At 44.2% G+C, this 20,045-nt stretch overlaps 1 protein-coding gene across 8 annotated transcripts in view; it reads left to right on the top strand.

Annotated features, from left to right (window-relative positions):
* TJP2 (tight junction protein 2) overlaps window positions 1–20,045 on the top strand; it is a 189,344-nt gene that overhangs the window by 73,896 nt on the left and 95,403 nt on the right. For 2 of the 8 annotated variants that reach the window (XM_035029086.1, XM_035029089.1), the window contains exon 2: window positions 18,446–18,566. The exons of the other annotated variants lie outside the window; for them this stretch is intronic. In XM_035029086.1, coding sequence (XP_034884977.1) covers window positions 18,446–18,566 — 121 coding nt within the window. The remainder of the gene's footprint in view (window positions 1–18,445; window positions 18,567–20,045) is intronic. 8 annotated transcript variants of the gene reach the window in all.

Here is a 20,045-nt window from a genome sequence, read left to right as displayed (position 1 = left end):
TTCATTCATTTTTTTTTTTTAAAGATTTTATTTATTCATTTGACAGAGAGAGAGAGACACACAGCGAGAGAGGGAACACAAGCAGGGGGAGTGGGAGAGGGAGAAACAGGTTTCCCGCTGAGCGGGGAGCCAGATGCGGGGCTCGATCCCAGGACCCTGGGATCATGACCTGAGCGGAAGGCAGACGCTTAATGACTGAGCCACCCAGGTGCCCCTCATTCTTTTCATTATAACTTACAAAGAAAAATCTCGGGGCTCCTGGGTTCAACATCCAACTCTTCATTTCGGCTGGGGTTGTGGTCTCAGGGTCCTGAGATCTGTGTCCGCCTAGGGCTCCACACTCAGTGGGGAGTCTGCTTGGGATTCTTTCTCTCCCTCTGCTCCCCTCCCACACTCTAATAAATAATAAATAAATAAAATCTTTAAAAAGAAAGTAATCTCTACTCAGAACATGGGGCTTGAACTCACGACTCTGAGATCAAGAGTCACTCTCCCATGCACTCATGTATTCTTTTTTTTTAAAAGATTTTATTTATTTATTTGACAGAGAGAGAGAGAGATCACAAGCAGGGGGAGTGGCAGGCAGAGGGAGAGGGAGAAGCAGGCTCCCCGCTGATCAAGGAGCCCGATGTGGGGCTTGATCCCAGGACCCGGGGATCATGACCAGAGCTGAAGGCAGACGCTTAACGACTGAGCCACCCAGGCGTCCCTGCACTTGTGTATTCTTTTTTTTTTTTTTTAAGATTTTATTTATTTATTTGAGAGAGAGAGAATGAGAGAGAGAGCATGAGATGGGGGAGGGTCAGAGAGAGAGGCAGACTCCCTGCTGAGCAGGGAGCCCGATGCGGGACTCGATCCCGGGACTCCAGGATCATGACCCGAGCCGAAGGCAGTCGCCCAACCAACTGAGCCACCCAGGCGCCCTGCACTTGTGTATTCTTAACACACACTCTTAATGCCTGTACTCTACCAGGCAACGTGCCAGGTGCTAGGGATACAATGGTGGGCAGAGCAGAGTCTGCTGTCAGGAGACCCACCTTCTAGAGGGAGACAAATAAATGGCAGTTACATTTCATTATGATGGTGACATACCAAGGGCCCCAAGGCACCTGCCCAGGCTCAGTGAGTGTAAAGAAGGCATGAATTTTATAATCAGACCAACCTGGGTAGGAATCACACCTCTACTACTTATTACCCGTGTGGCCGTGGGCAAACTGCCTAGTCACATGGTGCCTGAATGTCTTCATCTGAAAACAGGGAGATGTTATAACCACTTCTTAAGCTGGTTGTGAAAATCGAACAAGGTAATGCATGTAGAATGCTCATCTCAGTGACTGGAACAGTGGATGTGTTCGCTATATAATGGCTGAGTGGCATCTAGGCCGGAGAAGGCTGTGTTAGCTGGAGGGAATGGTATCCGCCCTACCCTTGCTCTGTGTAGACTCTGCTGCCTGTCTCTCTCTGGCCCTGGGCTCAGAGGTGCTCGCTCTGCTTACTGGTCTGAGAACGCTCTTTGCTGTTATGCTTTTTCTGGCTCTTGGGGATACTTTCCTCTCTGCCTGATGCTTCAGATCTTTTTGTCAGCCTAAGGGATATCTGCATATTATTAAGACCTAACCCAAGTACCTTCCCTATGAAGGTTTTCCCAAGCTAGGATGCTCAGACAGAATTGTCCCCTCTCCCTGTTGTCCCACAGTCACTCACATCCCTATTATAGCATACAGTTGTCCCTTCGTTAGACTGGGTGATTCTTGAGGGCGGGGAGGCCTGGGTATTTCTGTATGTCCAGTGTCAATCAGTGCTGGATAGGAAGTGGTTCAGTGGTTGTCCAACCAGTGAATGAATGAGTGAGTGTTGGGTTGGACTAGAAAACTCAGTAGGAAATTGACATAGTGTCAGCAAAATAGGCCTCCACCCTCAGAGCAGAGCTTACAGTCTGGAGGGGGAGGCAGCTGGTAAACAGGTAAATACAAATACGTAATTAGAGACTGAGGAGTGACACAAGACAGCAGTCTGGCCCAGCTGCAGGCACAAGGGTGGCTGGAATAGGGAGACAGACGAGGTCCGAATGTTGATGCTCTGAGCAGTGTGCACTCACCTTCTGGAGCCTGGCTGATGCTGGAGGCTGGAAGGACTGGTCAGGCAGAGGGCCCCACCAGGAGAGCCAGGAGTCCTCCAGATGGGAAGATAGGCAGATCAAAGGCTAGTGGCGCCTCAGCAGCCAAAGGGCAGGACCGAGAGGAGATCTAAGTGGACACCTGGGGAGTCGAAGTGGTTCACTCCAGAGCACTGAAAATGGGTTGAGGAACCCAGGGCTGATTGAGGGAGTGGCACCCATTGAGCTGAAAGACCTGTCTGAGCTGGATCTAGGACCTTAGTCCATTCAGGCTTCCATAACAGGATGCCATAGACTGGGGGGCTTAAACAACAGACATTTATTTTTCACAGTTCTGGAGGCTGGGAAGTGCGAGAGAAGGGTGCCAGCAGGGTGGGGTTCTTGGTGAGGGCCCTCTTCCTGGCTTGCAGAAGGCCACCTTCTCACTGTGTGCTCCCATGGTTTTTTCGGGGTGCATGAGCATGGATAGAGAGAGTGATCTTGCTCTCCCTCTTCTTGGGAGGGCACTTACCCAGTTATGAGGATCTTGATTTCATGACCTCATCTAAACCTAATTTACCTCCCAAACACCTCACGTCCACATACCATCATCCGAGGGATTAGGGCTTCAATTGCAGAATTTTGGAGGGACATATTCAGTCCATAGAACCTGGGCCAGTAAGTATTTGCTGAGTAAAGAATAATAGCACTTCATATGGCCCAGGCCCTAAGAGTTTTGCATATGTTCATAGAATTTAATTCTCACCCAATCTTAACAAGTGGGTGCTACTATCATTCCCTATTTACAGATGAGGAGACTGAGGCTCAGAGAGTTTAAAAGACTTGCCAAGGCCACTCAGCTAATTAAGTATGAAGCTGGGATTCAAACACAGGCAGTCTGGTTCTAGAGTGTAGGGTCTAAACCATTATACCTTGCTGCCTCTTTTTTTTTTTTTTTAAGATTTTTATTTATTTATTTGAGACAGAGAGAATGAGAGACAGAGAGCATGAGAGGGAGGAGGCTCAGAGGGAGAAGCAGACTCCCTGCTGAGCAGGGAGCCCGATGTGGGACTCGATCCCGGGACTCCAGGATCATGACCTGAGCCGAAGGCAGTCGCTTAACCGACTGAGCCACCCAGGCGCCCTCCTTGCTGCTTCTTTTTTTTTTTTTTTTAATTTTTTTAAATTTTTTATTCTTATGTTAATCCCCATACATTACATCATTAGTTTTAGATGAAGTGTTCCATGATTCATTGTTTGTGCACAACACCCAGTGCTCCATGCAGAATGTGCCCTCCTCAATACCCATCACCAGGCTAACCCATCCTCCCACCCCCCCTCCCCTCTAGAACCCTGTTTGTTTTTCAGAGTCCATCGTCTCTCATGGTTCGTCTACCCCTCCGATTTCCCCTGCTTCATTCTTCCCCTCCCGCTACCTTCTTCCTCCTCTTTTTTTCTTCTTAACATACATTGCATTATTTGTTTCAGAGGTACAGATCTGAGATTCAACAGTCTTGCACAATTCACAGCGCTTACCAGAGCACACACCCTCCCCAGTGTCCATCACCCAGTCACCCCATCCCTCCCACCCCACCCCCCACTCCAGCAACCCTCAGCTTGTTTCCTGCGATTAAGAATTCCTCATATCAGTGAGATCATATGATACATGTCTTTCTCTGTTTGACTTATTTCACTCAACATAATACCCTCCAGTTCCATCCACGTCATTACCTTGCTGCCTCTTAATAAGGAAGTAAAACCCAATATTATTGGGTGTCTGTCATATGCTGGTTCCTGAGCAAGGAGAAGTACTAGAGATACAAAGATGAATAGGACATCATACCTACCTTCTGGGCCATCATAGAAAGCTCAGGGAGACAGACCTGTAAAAACATAATTTTTTGAGGCCAGTTAAAATGTGCTGTTGAGCCCAACAAAGAACTGTCTCTCACTTTTCCTATGGGACATAGAACCATCAGCGGAGGGAAGTGTTTTCCTATTTCAAATGTGTCCAATGGCAGAAGTGCTCACAAAAAAAAATCTATCGTTGGGGCGCCTGGGTGGCTCAGTCGTTGGGCGTCTGCCTTCGGCTCAGGTCATGATCCCGGGGTCCTGGGATCGAGCCCCGCATCGGGCTCCCTGCTCCGCGGGAGGCCTGCTTCTCCCTCTCCCACTCCCCCTGCTTGTGTTCCCTCTCTCGCTGTGTCTCTCTCTGTCAAATAAATAAATAAAATCTTAAAAAAAAAAAATCTATTGTTTAGGAAATAGTGGGCTGATTCATCAAATTAAAATTTGCTCTTTATTTTTAGTAGTGTGTACAGTATAATGAGAATAAATACATGATGGTAACAGGTACCCTAAACTTGATAATACTGTCCAGATACAGGTTGGGAAAAAGCAGAACCAGTTATGTAAAAAAAGCTTTTTTAAACAAAAATTTTGGATAGTTTTTTTTTTTTTTTTAAGATTTTATTTATTTATTTGACAGAGAGAAACACAGCGAGAGAGGGAACACAAGGAGGGGGAGTGGAGAGGGAGAAGCAGACTCCCCGCTGAGCAGGGAGCTTGATGCGGGGCTCGATCCCAGGACCCTGGGATCATGACCTGAGTCAAAGGCAGACGCTTAACTAAACTGAGCCACCCAGGCGCCCCTTACAGGAAAGTTTTAAATGAGAAGCCGATCTTGAGTGAGTGAGCGCTCCAGCAGTTACAGCAGACCCTTGCACTGACTTCCCACACGGGCAGAGTGCTGTCTGCACAGCCCTGGTCTTTCTCACTTGTGCCTAAGAGTTTGAAGTGCGATTCAGCTTCTTGAATTCCCGTTTTAATGGATTCAGCTTCCGCTACCAGAGACCAGCTCATTCTCACACTATCAAACATTGGCGCATCTTGAACACGGAGGATTTTTTTCCTAGCTGGTTTGCTATGAAGCCTGGGCTGGACCAAATTGCAGGCTGGATATGTCCAGGCCACCAGGTACTTCTGGGCTTTTGTCTTTCTCCATCACAGGGCAAAACTTCACAAGAGTTTTACATTTTTTTCACTTTAGGCAGCGTTATGAGTTGAATCGTATTCCCCCCCGCCGCCCCCCAAATTCATATGTTGGAGTCCTAATGCCTAGTCCTTCAGAATGTGACCTTATTTGGAGATGGGGTCTTTACAGAGGTAATGAAGTTAAAATGAGGTCATTAGGGTGGGCCCTAATTGAATACGACTGGTGTCCTTATAAGAAGAGGACGTTTGGATGCAGACAGGTACAGAGGGAAGATCATGTAAAGTCACAGGGAGAAGACAGCCATCTACAAGCCAAGGAGAGAGCCCTGCCTCGTGGTCCTCAGAATGAGCCAACCTGTCAACACCTTGATCTTGCACTTCCAGCCTCCAGAACCATGAGCTGAATAAATTGTAAGATTTCTGCTGGTTAAGCTCCCTAGTATGAGGTACTTTGTTACGGCAGCCCTAGCAAACTAATTTGGGCGGAGTAAGAAATTCTGCCTGAAACCAAGTGAACTGCTAAGACAGCAGCTGTAACGACACACTCCACCTTCTCCCACTGATATCCCGGGAGAGTGAGCCTGGGGCTCACATAATCGGGTTCTTCTGCCTTAAAACTACACAGTGTCTTCTGGGTTCATCAGGATTATAGCTTCAGGGCTGGATGAGGCTCCTCCATGGGGCCCCACTCTGAGGCTCTGCACCCAGCTCAGCTGCAGCACTGATCGCTGAGCAGGGCTCTGCCTGGATCCAAACCTGTATCTGACAATCAGGCAGACCATTACTGCAGAGGGTTGGGGGCAGGCCCAGATAGATTGGGAAGTCAGCCCCCTCAATTGCCAGGATTCCTTCTTTCCTTTAATTAATCTCCTTCCATGGCCCAGAGGACCTGCCCTATCCTCTGCACATGCTTAAACACATAATTTAAACTCTGTGTTTCCAGTTTTGATAGATTTAAGCAGAAAGTATTTGAGAGGCCCAAAGAAGGAGTAACCTAGCTGGGTCTGGGGTGGGGGGTGGGAGGCCTTCAACCAAAGAGAGCTTTCTGGAAAAAATGAAGCCGCAATTAGTTAGCAAGGAAAAGAAAATAACACACACTTTCATGGTGTGCATTACATGTGCGAAGTGCTGTGCATTACATGTGCTAAATGCTTTACACATGGTGACTGATTTAGTTTTTAAAACAACCCTATGGGGGCGCCTGGGTGGCTCAGTTGGTTAAGCGACTGCTTTCGGCTCAGGTCATGATCCTGGAGTCCCTGGATCGAGTCCCGCATCGGGCTCCCTGCTCGGCAGGGAGTCTGCTTCTCCCTCTGACCCTCCTCCCTCTCATGCTCTCTGTCTCTCAAATAAATAAATAAAATCTTAAAAAAAATAAATAAATAAAACAACCCTATGAGGTCAGTGCTATTATTAACCCCATTTGTAGATGGAAAAACTGAGGCAAAGAGACATTAAGTGGTGACCAAGATCACAGAGCTAATTAGAGGGGGAGCTGGACTTCAGTCCTGGGCAGTGTGGTGCCCCCAGTCATGCTGGGAGTGGAGGGGTGTGTCAGCAGCGGGATCGTGGGATTGTGTGAACTACACTTGTCAAAGCTGACCGCTATTATCTCAACGCTTCCGAGCTGGTGTAGTCCCTACCAAGTTCCAGAGACGCTGTCCCTGAAATTGCAGAGCAGAAGGGACTAATACCCTCCTAACCCAACTAATGGCCAAGCCCTTCTTGACTTAAGCCAGCTCCTGTCAGTGTTCTAAATTCTGTGCATTGCCTCCTCACTCATCTGTGCCCAAGCAAGAGAACCGCTAGAATCCTACAACTCTAGGTTCAGAGTAGAAACATAATACGAACACAGTTTCTTCCAAAAGCAACAGAGAGCAGATTTCCCGCACATGAGGAGTGGAAAGTTTTTTATTTCTTAGGAATGAGGAATCCATGAATTATTATGTATACACAATATTTGGGAGGAATAGCTAATTAAGTGATTTTAATGTTGGCTATTAATTATTCTGCAGCAGCGGTTAAAAATGTGGCGACTGTTATAAGGGAGAACCTCTGTAGTTGGTGGGTACCACCTATGTTCTCTTTTTCAGGGTTTCCAACTCTCACTCCAGCCCCTGGGTCCTTGTTCCTTTCAGCCTGCCTGTTTTTTTCAGTCTCTGTTTTTTCCCCACAAAACCACTCAGCCTTGGGCTTTTCTGGTTCTTTAACTATGTGTTGAAAGAAGTTGTGGGTGCATGGGAGGGTCAGAAGTTTGTAAGTGCACCTTGTGCTTGTCTATAGAGAAAGGATTGAGGAAGGTTTCTTGAAGAGGTCTTGGGAGTGGAAAAAGGACAGATTGCAGAGGTGTAAAAGAGAGAGGGAAGGACGAGATGATAGGGATTGAATGCATATACATCATCCCCATGCATTACTAAAACCACCCCTGTGTTGTGGTCTTATTCCAGTTTTACCGATGATAAAATAGGTTCAAAAGGGTCAAGTAACTTGTTGGAGATCACTAGATGTTAAACAGCAGAGGTAGGACTCAGATCAGCCTTCCCATGTACACACAGCTCTCTTTCCCTTCATCACGGGGCTAGTATGAGTGGGCACCAGGGGACCAGGTGAGGATGGCTTCCAGGTCTCATGCCAGGCGAACCAGGCAGAGGATGCAGGAAACAGAAAAAGCTGTGGCTGCGGGCTGGGCAGGGGCGATTTCAGACACGTATTGGGTTGGGTGGAAAGACAGAATTAGAATGATGGATTTGGTGGTATCCAGTTGAAGGTAATGGTTTAAATAAATCCAGGAGAGCGTGCATTCTGAAGATGACTGTGAAGAGAGCAGGCTGGTTTGGGCAGAGGCGGGTGAATCTAGGAGAGCCACAACTAATGTTCGAGAACTCTTTGGTGATTCTTTTATACCATGGAGCCTGTTTTTCTTAAGTGTTCTGATAGATCACCTGAGTAGCAAATATGTAAATATATATTATATATGAAGATATTAAGGGGGCAGAAAATACAACGACGTGCATACAGTCATGGTTTATTTGCAGTAAAGCTTTAAAAAAAATAATGGTTTCCCTCACTCTTCTGCTTCTAGTTAGGGTTTTTCCAGCTCCCTGAAAAGCAGACCACACCCTGTAAAACAGCCCATTTGGGACATTAGTTCATTTCCATTTTTATACTTCTAAAGCACGGGAACGGTTAAAATACCCAGGGAAGAAGGATGTCCACTGTTTTCCTCCAGCAAAAATAAAAGAGAAATCATCAGTTCAAGGGAACACACCACTCTGATCTGTGAATTTTTATGTTCAACTTTAATCATTCAGACTAAAGTATCCTTGAGTATCCTGACTTAAAAGCTCTTTGGGATCATTTAGACTTAAAGTTGTTTTTTATTTTATTTATTTTTTTAAAGATTTTATTTATTTATTTATTTAAAGATTTTTTTTATATTTTTATTTATTCATGAGAGACAGAGAGAGAGAGAGAGAGAGAAGCAGAGGGAGAAGCAGGCTCCCAAGGAGCAGGGAGCCCGATGCGGGATTCGATCCCAGGACCCTGGGATCATGACCTGAGCCGAAGGCAGACGCTTAACCAACCGTCTGAGTCACCCAGGCGCCCTTATTTATTTATTTGACAGAGAGAGACACAGCGAGAGAGGGAACACAAGGAGGGGGGAGTGGGAGAGGGAGAAGCAGGCTTCCCGCCGAGCAGGGAGCCCAATGTGGGGCTCGATCCGAGGACCCTGGGATCATGACCTGAGTGGAAGGCAGACGCTAAAGTTGTTTTTTTTTTTTAAAGATTTTATTTATTTATTTGACAGAGAGACACAGCGAGAGAGGGAACACAAGCAGGGGGAGTGGGAGAGGGAGAAGCAGGCTTCCCGCTGAGCAGGGAGCCCGATGTGGGGCTCGATCCCAGGACCCTGGGATCATGACCTGAGCTGAAGGCAGACGCTTAACGACTGAGCCACCCAGGCGCCCCTAGATCAGTGATTTTTAATCAGATAGTTGTAGTTGTAAAGAATTTCTAGAATTCGGGGCGCTAGATTTTTGTTTTCTGTGTTATTGTCCTTAAGTACTCTTACGAAGGCGTGCGCACAAAGATGACAATTTTTTAAATGGATAAATAAATAAATCATAAAACAGAACAATCTCATTTATGGAAGAAAAGCAAATTCTTTCTAATTATTTGCAAAGGAAGGATTCTTTTCCTCGTGAAAGACCCAATTTTAGTTTCGTGTGAGGTCATCATAGATAAGAATCACTTCGTAAGATGTATGTTAAGTGCATAAAAATTTCCTATAGAAAACGGAACTTTAAAATGTACCATTGGTGGAATACCGTGTCACTTTCACTTGGGTGAAAGGGTGACAAGGGCTAGACAAAGACTAGCTGCCAGTGGGCGATGAGTTTAACTTGATTTTTTGTGTTGCTGCCAGCTCAGCCTTCATTTCTTATTTGAGAGGGCTGTATAGTAGTTTTTATCACGCGTCATTAGAAATACAATTTGTTAGAACAAAGACTGTTGTGTAAGTATAATTACATCTCCCTGTATGATTAAATGAGGGCTGTATTGTAGCTCTTTTCAGCCGTGGCCGCTGTAGCAAAACCAAGGTCAGCCTATAAAAGAATTCCTATGACTAACTGGTACTAATTGTTTACAGAACAACCAGTGGGAGTAATATTCAGGAATATTATAGAAATGAAATATTCCAAGACCAAGTGGTTTATCCCTTGTTTTCACCACTCTGTTGGGGTTAGATTATATTAACTGTATAGTCAGGCAAGTGAAGTGGGAGTTCTTAGTCTTTTGTTGTTATTGAAATAGAACTCTGCATTGGTCTGGTCAGGACTCTCATCTTCTAAATGGGAAACTGAGGCTTAAGGAGAGATTGAAGGGTTATTTAGGCCACTGACCTTCAAACATTTTTGCTCACACACCCTACTCACATTTTTAAGCACACCCTACAATAGTAATTTATAACTGGCATATCTTTGTAACTTTTAAAAAAAATTTATTTTTATTTTTATTTTAGATTTTATTTAAACTCAAGTTAGTTAACATATAGTGTGTTATTAGTTCCAGGGGTAGAATTTAGTGATTCATCAGTTGCATATAACACCCAGTGCTCATCACATCACGTGCTGTCTTTAATGCCCATTACCCAGTTACCCCATCCCCTTGCCCGCCTTCCCTACAGTAAACCTCAGTTTTATAACTGGCATATCTTAATGTAATTTAAAATATACAGTTCTCAAAGTAAATATTATGACTATTTCAAAATAAGCACTCAAGCTAAGTTTTTAATGGATGAGAGAAAATAGGAAACAGATGGTTTAATTTTTTTTTCCATACCCCAAGGACTTTTGGTGTGTACACCCCACTTCGGAGACCACTGATCAAAGCCATTCAGGTTAAAATAAAAAGACAAAGACAAAGAAACTTGCTATTGAGGAAAGAGAGAATCTATAGAAGAAGGGTTCAAGATTTGGCAGGATGGGGAAGAGTTTGGGACATTTAATTACTATGGATATCTAGGTTAATCAGGATTAACACATAATGCCTCCCTCCTCTTTTACTTCCCTTTTATGTCTGAGTCTGTTTAGACAAGGACTAGCACAACTCCTATAGCCTAATCAGTGGAAAAAATATAGCTTGAAGAAGTTGTTCAGGGAGGCGGATAAGTCAGAACTTCTGAAGTACAGAAATGCAACTAAAACAAAATTTCACAGGGGCGCCTGGGTGGCTCAGTCGTTAAGCGTCTGCCTTCGGCTCAGGTCACGATCCCAGGGTCCTGGGATCGAGCCCCACATCGGGCTCCCTGCTCGGCGGGAAGCCTGCTTCTCCCTCTCCCACTCCCCCTGCTTGTGTTCCCTCTCTTGCTGTGTCTCTCTCTGTCAAATAAATAAAATCTTTAAAAAAAACAAACGAAATTTCACAAAAGTCAGTTATTAACTTGGATAAAAGTGTAAGTGGGATTGCCTGGGATGACCGTGGCCTTAGGCATAGCTGGATCCAGAAGCTCAAAGGGAAATCATCACATCTCTGTTGGTACAGTTCTTCCTAGGTGCTAGTGATGAGCCCTGTCACGTGGCATGGAACATACGTGCCAACAGTCCTGGCATCCTATCTCCCCTGGTTTGCAGCTCAGACGGGAAGGGGGCATTTCGCTGATTGTCAGATTTTCATCCCAGGGAAGACCGGCCCATGTGTACCATGACTCGTTAGGTGGGCCACTGTGATGGACAGCCCGCCGTTAGCCCATGGAAAGAGGGCAAGAAAGGTCTTCCAAGCTGAGGGGAGACATTTAAACAAGGAGGGGGTAGAGTCTGACCATCGTCAGACAGTGTATTTTTATGCAATGGGAGCTCACCTATGTTGTGTTCTAGAGGTATTTGAAAAAGATATTAAAAAAAAAGCTCAAACAGAATTGTTTCTCCATTAATTAATTAATCTTTGCTATTGACTCAAGCGAGGAGTTTATAGCATTTAGAAATGCCTTGCTAGAAAATGACAACTGGAACTCCTTACTTGTCAAAACACAGCTTTTTGGGTAGAGGTGTTTGTAGAAGGAGCAAGTCAGTTTCTGATTTTAGTTCATCCAGAGGCATGCAGGCTTTTGGGGCCAATTATTTCCAGACCTTGAGATAAATCACCTCCTGTGCCATAGTACTTGAAGGATTAGCAGCTTCAAAGATTTATGGGAGGATTAATTGGGGAGTGTACGTTAGATTGCTGTGTTTAGAACCACGGTCGTCCTGCAAGTCATTTTCATTAGTGCTTATTCAAAATTCTTTAGCCTTATATAATACTGACGTTGCAGGGAAATCCGAATGAGCCTTTTCTTTTTTTTATTTATTTGTCGCTTGGCCTCAGCCTTGCCCCTACCCTCACCCCACACTTGAGTTTAATAGCTTGAGCTAGGGGTACACAGAGTATCTAAAAACGCAGGGGCTTTGGGCAGTGCAAAGATTACTTCGTTTGCTTCTGCTGATCAGTACCTGAAATGTACATGACCTTGCACTGAGAGAGACAAGATGAGGTACAAGAAATACATGGCTATTTTGGAAGCTGCAGTTGGTATCACCCCACTGAACAAGAGAGAGCTTCTTCCCGAGAGCAGAAGACATGTGAACCTCTGGCAGCACCCCGGGTAAGCATAGAAGGGCAGAAGATGCTTCGTGTGTGTTTGGGGGGTCTCGATGGAGGAAAGGGTCATCCCCGTCTTAAGGGTAATAGACAGTGAGTTCTTCACTGAGAACTTGTTTCTTCCTGGCACATAGGGCCTCGCCAGACTGAATTAAAATAGTAATAAAATTCATGGTAATAATATCTCGAAGAAAAACTCTAGTCTAACAGCCAAGAAGATGAGGTAATAGGTGTTTTTACATTCGGATATTTTAATTTTCTGATTTTGACTTTTTTTTTTAACATGGTCTGTACATATAGAAGTTCTGAAAGATGAATTAAATGTGCCTTATTTTTTTCCTACAATGCAAGTATTTTTCTGACTAAAGTGTACATGTGGAATGTTTTAGGTATACTTTTTATTTTACTTTACATCTTTCTTTTTTAAAAAATTAATTAATTTATTTATTTATTTGACAGAGAGAGACACAGCGAGAGAGGGAACACAAGCAGGGGGAGTGGGAGAGGGAGAAGCAGGCTTCCCGCCGAGCAGGGAGCCCGATGCAGGGCTCGATCCCAGGAAAAGAAAATCAGGGGGAATATCATCTGTAATCCCATCTCCCTAAGAGAATTACTATAATCATTTAGGTCAGAAGTTTTCTTTTTTTTTTTTTTTTTTAAGATTTTTTATTTATTGAGAGAGAGAATGAGATAGAGAGAGCATGAGGGGGGGAGGGTCAGAGGGAGAAGCAGACTCCCCGCCGAGCAGGGAGCCCCATGCGGGACTCGATCCCGGGACTCCAGGATCATGTAGGTCAGAAGTTTTCAATGGAGGCGTGGGAGGGGGTGGGATTTGCCCCCCAGGGCACATTTGGTGACGTCTGGGCACAATTTTGACTGTTACAACCTGGGGAGTTGCTACTGGTATCAAGCGGGTGGAAGTCAGGGATGCTGTCCAACATTCTAAAATGTATAGGACGGCTCCCTTCCCCCCGAACAAAGAATTATCCAGCCTAAAATGTCAATACTGCTACTGTTGAGACATTTGATTTAGGTAGATTTTCTTCCCACCTGTAAAAGGTAGTTTTTATTATTAGAAATACATTAGCTATTTCTTGAAGAAATTTTAGGGATGCTTTCGAATGGAATCCTGAGGCATCATCATCATTATTATTCATTGTTTTACTGTGTCTTGAGAGGGAAAAGAAGTGTATATAGGCACCAAGAGGGCAAGGGGTATATAGTGACCCTGGGAGAGTCCATGTGAGTTAGTGTTTAGTGAGGGCCATGGAAAACATGTCAAATTGTGATTCTTTATTTTTATTTTTTTAACGTTTAAAAATTTTTAATTCAATTAATTAACATTTAATGTATTATTGGTTTCCGAGGTACAGGTCTGTGATTCATCAGTCTTATATAATACCCAGTGCTCATTACATCACATCAAATTGTGATTCTTTAAGTAGCCCCTGGAGATGGGACATATCGTAGACTGGACTTCTGTCCCAGAATGACAGAAGTTTAGAGCTGGGAGGACCTTTTGTCAGGGACAGCAGACAGGTTTCCTGTGGCATGCCAAAGCCAGTTGATGTGTGGGTTGCTGAGAGTGTCGAGTTAGGGAGGGCACCCAGGTCAAGTCTGGGCTTAGCAGAAAATAAATATTGTGATTGATGAGGGACATACTAATACAGAAAATTGGAGAGGTGCAACACAAGGTCTATATCTTCATCACTCCCTAATTCTAATTCGGTCTTTGATTTTTACAAGTGTGAAACTGAGACTCATTTGAGTCACCACGACTGAGGGCTTGGCCCTCAGACAGCAACTGAATGTTCTTGGTTTCTGGCTCAGGATCAGTCCTTGAGGGACTCTCCCTAAACAGACCCACGCGATTCAGATGTGTAAATGGATTGCCACATTACTCATTTCTTTGAGGAGATAACCTTTTCTAGCCATTGGAATGAGTAAATACCCTAAGTAAAACCACCTCTGCCTCTCCTCATTTCCCCAAGTCAAGCCAAACAGAAGTCAAACTATTCACTCCAAAGTGATTCTTAATAAAGTTGAATGTTGTCTCTCTCTCTCCCCCTCTCCCTCTCTTTCTTGTTCTTTTTTTTAAGAGAACATTCCCTGAAGCCTGATGAAAGAGCGCTATGTCACAGGACAACGAGATCTTTCTTGTATCTGTAATACTTTGAGTTCTTTAAATACACACGGACTAAACATTGTTTTGCTGGTTCTCATTCTTTTGTTTGCTGACTCCCTTTTCACCTAACACAGTCTTCCTTTGGACATGGGACTATCCTTCACTAAGCTTTTAGTAAAATCTCTTTTCTAGGTAACCTAGCAGGGGCACTCTCCTACTGATGAATTTCACTAATCAGATCTAAATCTTTCAGAGTCACTCTGATGTCTTATTTCTCACATCTTAATGTACATACGAGTCACTCTTAAAATGCAGATTCTAATTCTGTAATTATGGTGGGGCCTGGGAGTCTGCATTTTAATTAGTTTCCAGGTCCTGCCGTCAGCCCAGGTGATGACTGGTGGATGATCCAGGTGATGCTCATGGTTCAGTCCCTGACCCACACTTTGAGGAGCAAGCACCTTGAGAAGGGCTTTCCATGAGCATACTTGCTTTCCTCTGGACTTCAACCTTTTTTTTTTTTTTTTTTTTTTTACTTAAGTAATGTCTAGACCCCACGTGGGGCTCAAACTCAAAACCCTGAAATCAAGAGTCACATGATCCTCTGACTGAGCCAGCCGGGCGCCCCGCTTCAAACTTTTCTGATCTTCCTGAGGGCTTGCAGTCCCAATACCCCCCCCCCCCCCGTCGTTAGAGGTGACAGTGATAAAAAGGCAGGTGGCTGGCTGCGCTTCTGTGGAGGGAAATCTGCCCATGTGCCTTCTGACCAGAGATCCCTATTGGGCTGGTTGACTAAATAAGGAGGCTGATATTTTTTTTTTTTTTCAAAGATTTTATTTATTTATTTGAGAGAGAGAATGAGAGACAGAGAGCACGAGTGGGAAGAAGGTCAGAGGGAGAAGCAGACCCCCCGCTGAGCAGGGAGCCTGATGTGGGACTCGATCCTGGGACTCCAGGATCATGACCTGAGCCGAAGGCAGTCGCTTAACCAACTGAGCCACCCAGGCGCCCAGGAGGCTGATATTTTTTGCCAAGAATTTAGGTCCTTTCATTCTTTTTAAGAAATATTACAATTGCTGCCATGTGTAATACTGCATAATATTCAAGAGCAGCTGCTTTTGCATTTTAAAACATAATTGGAAGTCAGGTCATGATTCAGTTTTCAAAACCTCAAGGAATTCATTGGCCACCGATGTCCTCTTCTTTTGAGTACTTCGTCTTGCTGTCTGCAAACAGGGCTGTGCCTGGACTTCACCTCTGTAAACTGTAGTCACATGATAGGCCCAAACCACCAGCTACCCACCAATGGGCTGCATGTTGCAAGTTCACTGAAGCACCGTTTGGATGGTTTCTGCAGGTGTATGTTTATCCCAATGCCCGGCACGTGGTAGGTGCTCAGCAAAGATTTGCCTGTGCTTAACTCAGTGTCAGTATAGCCAGAAATAAAGAAAAAAAAATGTTTAAAGGGATTGACATTCAAACACAAAAATACTGATCCACCTATTAGATTTTCCTTTTAAAATTTTGTCAAGTTTTTCATGTTACCTAACATTAATTTTACTATCTGTCAATACTCTTGGAAACAAAGAATATAATTTAGTTCTTTCTCAAGCTATTTCTAAATTTAAAAGTAGCCCTAAATCAATATTGGTGTATTTTAGAAATGGTTGATTGTTACTGGTGGCTCTAACACATGTCAAAAAACTTGGGAATCTTATCAAAGAAAGTTAAAACCAAGATGTTTTAGAAATGTAGAAAACTGATTTAATTAAAAAGCAATCTGATTCAATACAAGAAGCAAGCACTTTTTGGAGCTGATACCTGTAGAAAAATTTCTTATTAAGGCCAAAAGCATAACCAAGCCCATCTTGATTTGCTGGCCATTTATTTATCTTTGGAAGTAATAATAGAAACCATGCATGGGCCGGGCTCTAATCCTGTTGCTTGCTTTGTAGGATGTCCAGATGGCCTTGCTTTAGCCAGTGTCTACATTTCCTGCTGATCCTTGTAGGAGAAGGGAAATGTGTCCCCTGCCTGTATAAATAAAATCGACACTATTCTTTATTTCTATTTCATTGTGTAGGGAGTGTTTTGCATAGATACCACAATATCACTTTGTCTAGCAAACAGAAGAGTATGTCCAGAACTGGTGAGAAGCCACATTCTTCCTCCCACTGGACATGACTGCCCTGTGTGAAGTTGCCGGGGCCTAGGCCTCGCCCAGAAGTGAGCTTGCCTCCTTGTGTGGTTTAAAGGGCATATGTAGGATTAATAAAAATGTGCAGAAGGGATGTTTGTTGGATTTCCTTGGAATGAGGGGTCAAAAAAAAAAAAGTATCTGCCATCTTTTCGAATTGTGGGCAATCCACAAATATAAAAGTGAAGATGAGCCAGTATCATAAATGCTGTGAAAAAATGAATTCCCTTTTAGTTTAAAATGTTTTCTCTCTTGTTTACTTTTTTAAAAAGATTTATCCATTTATTTGAGAGCGAGCAAGCGAGCGAGCAAGCACCCGTGCACAAGTGGGAGGAGGGGCAGAAGGAGAGGGAGAGAGAGAATCTCAAGCAGACTTCCTGCTGAGTGCGGAGCCTGATGTGGGGCTAGAGCTCATGACCCTGAGATTGTGACCTGAGCTGAAATCAACAGTCAGTTGCTCAACCGACTGCACCACCCAGGCGCCCCTCTATTGTTTACTTCAAAATGGCAAATTTTATGTTAAGTGTATTTTACTATAATTTAAAAAAAATTTTCTCTATATTTTCCCACCTGCTGAGTATTTTTTTTTTTTTAACCTGAAAAGTGAATTCTCACAAGATTTTGTTCCTCAGGACACCCCTCAGGTGGATTGGTGGTGCCAGGTTTTACATGGGTACTGATTTTCTCCATTTTCTGAAGGCTGAAATTATTAGGAACAGCAATTCCACTCCTAGATACACACTGAGAGAAATGAAAACTGCCTGTCTAAACACTTGTGCTGGGGCGCCTGGGTGGCTCAGTCGTTAAGCGTCTGCCTTCGGCTCAGGTCATGATCCCGGGGTCCTGGGATCGAGCCCCGCATCGGGCTCCCTGCTCAGTGAGGACCCTGCTTCTCTCTCTCCCACTCCCCCTGCTTGTGTTCCTTCTTTTGCTGTGTCTCTCTCTGTCAAATAAATAAAATCTTTAAAAAACAAACAAACAGGGCGCCTGGGTGGCTCAGTTGGTTAAGCGACTGCCTTCGGCTCAGGTCATGATCCTGGAGTCCCGGGATCGAGTCCTGCATCGGGCTCCCTGCTCAGTGGGGGGTCTGCTTCTCCCTCTGACCCTCTTCCCTCTTGTGCTATCTCTCATTCTCTCTCTCAAATAAATAAATAAAATCTTTAAACAAACAAACAAACAAACAAAAAACACTTGTGCATAATAGCCAAAAAGTGGAAACGACCCAAGTGTATGTCAGCTGATAAAAACATAAACTATAGTATATCCATACAGTGGAATATTATTTGGCCACAAAAAGGGGTGAAGTTCTGAGACATGCTAGAGCATGGGTGAAACTCCAAAACATTATGCTAAGTAAACAAAACCAGTCACAAAAGGTCACGTATTATATGAGCCTGTCTTCTGAAACATCCAGTGTAGGTAAATGTGTAGAGACAAAACTTGAATTCGTGGTTGCCAGGTGGGAGGAGGGAACTGGAGCAATGGGGGATGAGGCCTAAGGGGTGCAGGTTTTTTTCTTTTTTAAAGATTTATTTATTTATTTGAGATAGAGAGGTGTGCGGGGGGAGAGGGGAGAGAGAATCTCAAGCAGACTCCCCTGCTGAGCAAAGAGCCTGACATGGGACTCTACCCCATGACCAAGAGATCATGACCTGAGCCAAAATCAAGAGTCGAGGCTTAACCGACTGAGCCACCCAGGTGCCCCAAGGTTTCTTTCTTGAAGTAATGAGAATGCTCTAAAATGGATTTTGGTGACAGTTGCACAACTCTGTAAATGTATTAAAAGCCATGTTATAGATGGCTGAATAGCACAGTATGTGAACTTCAGTGTGTTTCCCAAGATCTTACTGTGCTGGGCGTGACCATGTTGGATTTTTAACCACATTGTCTTTTTCAGGGTGCGGAGCACCACATTATTATCATCTCCCTGTGAGTGGGATTGGCACCCCAGTGGTGCCTCCCAGCACAAGCTCTCCAGGAAGCCCAGACGCGTGCTGGCGGACAGCCTGCTTTACCAGGTACTTGCTTTTTTCTCTCATCAACCTGGTTACCGGCTTTCCTGCACCTAGAGTTTGATGTAAATTGTTTCACATCCTAGAGGTAGTCAAGGCCTCCATTTTGAATGTTGCTGATAGAGAAATTGTTCAGTATCAGAGAAAGTTTAACTGTAATGTCGTATTTACTGAGGAACAGAAACAATCGTACCTGCATTTATGGTCTGAATTGATAGGTATAACTTTGCCACGATCGGGTGAGCACTAATTGAGCTCCTTCCTGGCTAGAGCATATAAATCCAACTCCCGAGGTTCAGAATAAATGCCTGGCAAGGTATTTTAGTGTCTGGGGTTATAGGTCATTCTGGTAAGTCATGTTTTTTCCATCATCTTTGAGGTAGCAGAATTATGTAACAGTGGTAAGCACTTTGCTGAAAATATTAAAGACATCGGTTGCACTGGCTTCTAAAGATTAATTATGCACAAGCTTTTACTGAAAGAACTAAGAGTGAGTATTATCTATTTACTGATTCAGTTTTAAGTAGGAATTAAATGAGATTTACAAGGCATTAAATTTTATTTTGACAGATGCTGGGATGTATTTTTTCTTAGTTACACTTTAACCCCTGATTATAGGCCAGTCCGTGGTCCACTGGAATGGGGTTGGAATTTTTTTCATGTGCTTGTTTCATAATTCCTGTCTTTTTAAGCTTAAAACCCCTGCCTGAGTGGATTCTAGCTATGTGTCAGAGCTTAAGTTTAATAGAGTGTGAATGGCACACTCCAGGGCAGATAGCAAATCCCAGTGTGCCTGCACGTGCCTTAATGTTTCTGAGTTCAGATCCATCATCTGTGAAAGAGAGCGTCAATATGACGCTAAATGACTTAAAGTATAGCAAGAGCTAGGCACATACCAAGGTCTTTCTCAGAGTCTCGTTGTCCAAATGGGGACACTTGTGTGGGGAAGCCCTTAGTTTCCACTGAACTGACAGGGTTTGGGGTGGGTTTTATTTGCTGAGATGTTCTCTGTGGAGCTCTTAAAGTTTCCAAATATAAGAAAACAGATGCCTACCGAGGCTCCAGCAGTTTTCCTGAAACTGGACTTCTGGGTCGGATCTATTGATTTGGTCAGGTGAACTGGAGGAGCAGTGTGGAGTGTGGCAAAGGGGGATGGTGCTGGCATTGTCTGTAGGAGGGAAGGCTCTTTGTGACTCGAGCAAGCCCCTTCTAATAAACGCTTCCTTGGTTCTGATTCACTGTACTAGTGACCACAGGTCCTTTGACGTCATTTTGTTTGCCCAAGTCAGAGTCTGGCTCCAAAGCTCTTCCCTGTATAAAAACTTAAGCTTGGCTTCCTGGGATGACTTAGCCTCAGGTGCCCTTGGGTGGTGAGGATTTTTCCCAGAGCATCTCACATCACCTTAGTTTCAGATCCAGCAAACATTTCCTTCCTTCTTTCCTTCCTTCCTTCCTTCCTTCCTTCCTTCCTTCCTTCCTTCCTTC

Source organism: Mirounga leonina, unplaced genomic scaffold, assembly GCF_011800145.1.
Source record: "Mirounga leonina isolate KUSES-001 unplaced genomic scaffold, KU_Mleo_1.0 Mir_224, whole genome shotgun sequence".
Taxonomy (NCBI): Eukaryota; Metazoa; Chordata; class Mammalia; order Carnivora; family Phocidae; genus Mirounga; species Mirounga leonina.
Note: the sequence above shows the minus strand (reverse complement) of the source record. Positions and strands in the feature narration are given on the sequence as shown.